The 1,693-nt window shown below is 35.0% G+C and overlaps 1 protein-coding gene across 1 annotated transcript; it reads left to right on the forward strand.

The window, feature by feature from the left end:
- Positions 1–646: 646 nt before the first annotated feature.
- LOC138361760 (cytochrome c-like) lies at positions 647–1,444 on the forward strand. Its single transcript, XM_069320911.1, has 2 exons — positions 647–787; positions 1,127–1,444. Exons 1-2 carry the CDS (start codon positions 647–649, stop codon positions 1,442–1,444), a joined length of 459 nt encoding a protein of 152 aa, XP_069177012.1.
- Positions 1,445–1,693: the final 249 nt, after the last annotated feature.

Raw genomic sequence — 1,693 nt, forward strand, 5'->3', positions numbered from 1 at the left:
TGCCTTAGATATATGAATAATTCTTATGGGATGTACTCTTTTTTATCAAACATTATCTACAAAGATGAAATATTTTGTCCACTTTGTAAGCAAATAGTAAAAAGTGTGTTTGTGTTGAATATGCATCATCTAAAATGTAGCATTAGGGAATTTTCTCGTAAGTATGCACAAATCTTATTTTGGGGTAATCAAACTGACAGGCTGTTTTTAGAAGCCGCAACTAGTTTTATATATGGAGTGGAGCAATTGGCAGTCACTGATTTGTATATAGAAAGATATATTATGGAAAACAGTTGGATTTTTGACGAATATGTGACACCAGTTACCCTATACCTTAACTTTAATGAAACACTTTCAGAGATGAAACTTGTTTATAAGAGTTTACAGCCATATTTATTAAAACTAGCCTCAAAAAATTCTAATGATCCATCAAATAGAAAATACTTATTATTCTTTAACCAACTTTGTCATAGAAAGGGAGGTGAACCAATCCTGAGACCAACATTCATTAAATAAAACAATTAAAAAAAATGTTTTTTGGTAAATAAATGTATATGTATGTGTTATTTTTACCTCTGTTTGGGTTTCAATCAGAGGGCATCAATTTCTCAGGCAGCAACAGGTACCACCTAGCGTTCATATTCATATGACAACCCAAGGCCAGCCATCACCACTTCAGTTGCAAGGTCCACCGCAGGTACAGTCACAGTTGCCTCCCCAGGGCCCACCTCAGGGCCCAGCTCAGCCCAGCTCAGGCACCAATGCTATAAAAACTCTAATCCGAAAAGTTAAAATGTCATCCTTACCACATTTCCATATCATATTTTTATAGGAGGGTGTAATTATTTATTTCTTATGTTTTCTCATTTGAAACTGTGTTTGGTTGAAGTTGTAGCTGGTTAGATACATTATCCAAATCTGTATCTACAGTATTTTTTAGTCCATCTGTGAGTGTGTTTTGACTCAAGGTTGTGCAGTGTTCTCGCAGAGTATATCAGAATCCTAAAACAAAGAAAAAAAGTGTCCTTTTTTTGTAAGTAAGTATATGAAACATATAAATAAATAAATAAATAAATAAATAGCATACACCTTAACCTTTTAAGTTAATGTGTTTTTTTTTTTTCAGAAGATGGTTGAGAGGGAAAAAGGTAAGAAGATCTTTATGCAGAGGTGTGCACAGTGTCACACTGTTGAATTAAACGGCAAGCACAAAACTGGACCAAATCTAAATGGCCTCTTCGGCCGCCAAACTGGTCAGGCTTCTGGCTATATTTACACTTATGCCAACAAGGCCAAGAGTATCACGTGGGACAAAGATAATCTGGATATCTACTTGACCAACCCCAAGAAATTTATTCCAGGCACAAAGATGGTGTTCGTTGGTCTTAAGAAGAAGAATGAGCGTGCAGACTTGATTGCTTACCTGGAAACCTCCACCAAGTAGAGCAAGCATTAATATTTTTGTGGTCTCACCACTTTAAATCAATAAATCATCCTGCTATCAAAATTTACTAAAAAAAAAAAAAAAAAAAAAAAAAAAAAAAAAAAAAAAAAAAGGCAGTAAAAATTACAAAACGTTGCTCAAAGAGTGGAGGAGACAGCTGGTTGCCCGGAGTAGATGGTAGCAGTATCAGCTGAATTATATAAAAATCAAGTAGTCGCAGGCTACTCTAACATTTTACATCCACTGACG

The sequence above is a fragment of the Procambarus clarkii genome, unplaced genomic scaffold (assembly GCF_040958095.1).
Source record: "Procambarus clarkii isolate CNS0578487 unplaced genomic scaffold, FALCON_Pclarkii_2.0 HiC_scaffold_710, whole genome shotgun sequence".
NCBI classification, from domain to species: domain Eukaryota; kingdom Metazoa; phylum Arthropoda; class Malacostraca; order Decapoda; family Cambaridae; genus Procambarus; species Procambarus clarkii.

Bases quoted from the DNA above. Each gene is read 5' to 3' on its own strand.
- LOC138361760 (XM_069320911.1), top strand. From the start codon at position 647: ATGACAACCCAAGGCCAGCCATCACCACTTCAGTTGCAAGGTCCACCG. The intron at 788-1,126 runs GTTAAAATGTCA...TTTTTTTTTCAG, and splicing joins TAAAAACTCTAATCCGAAAA to AAGATGGTTGAGAGGGAAAA.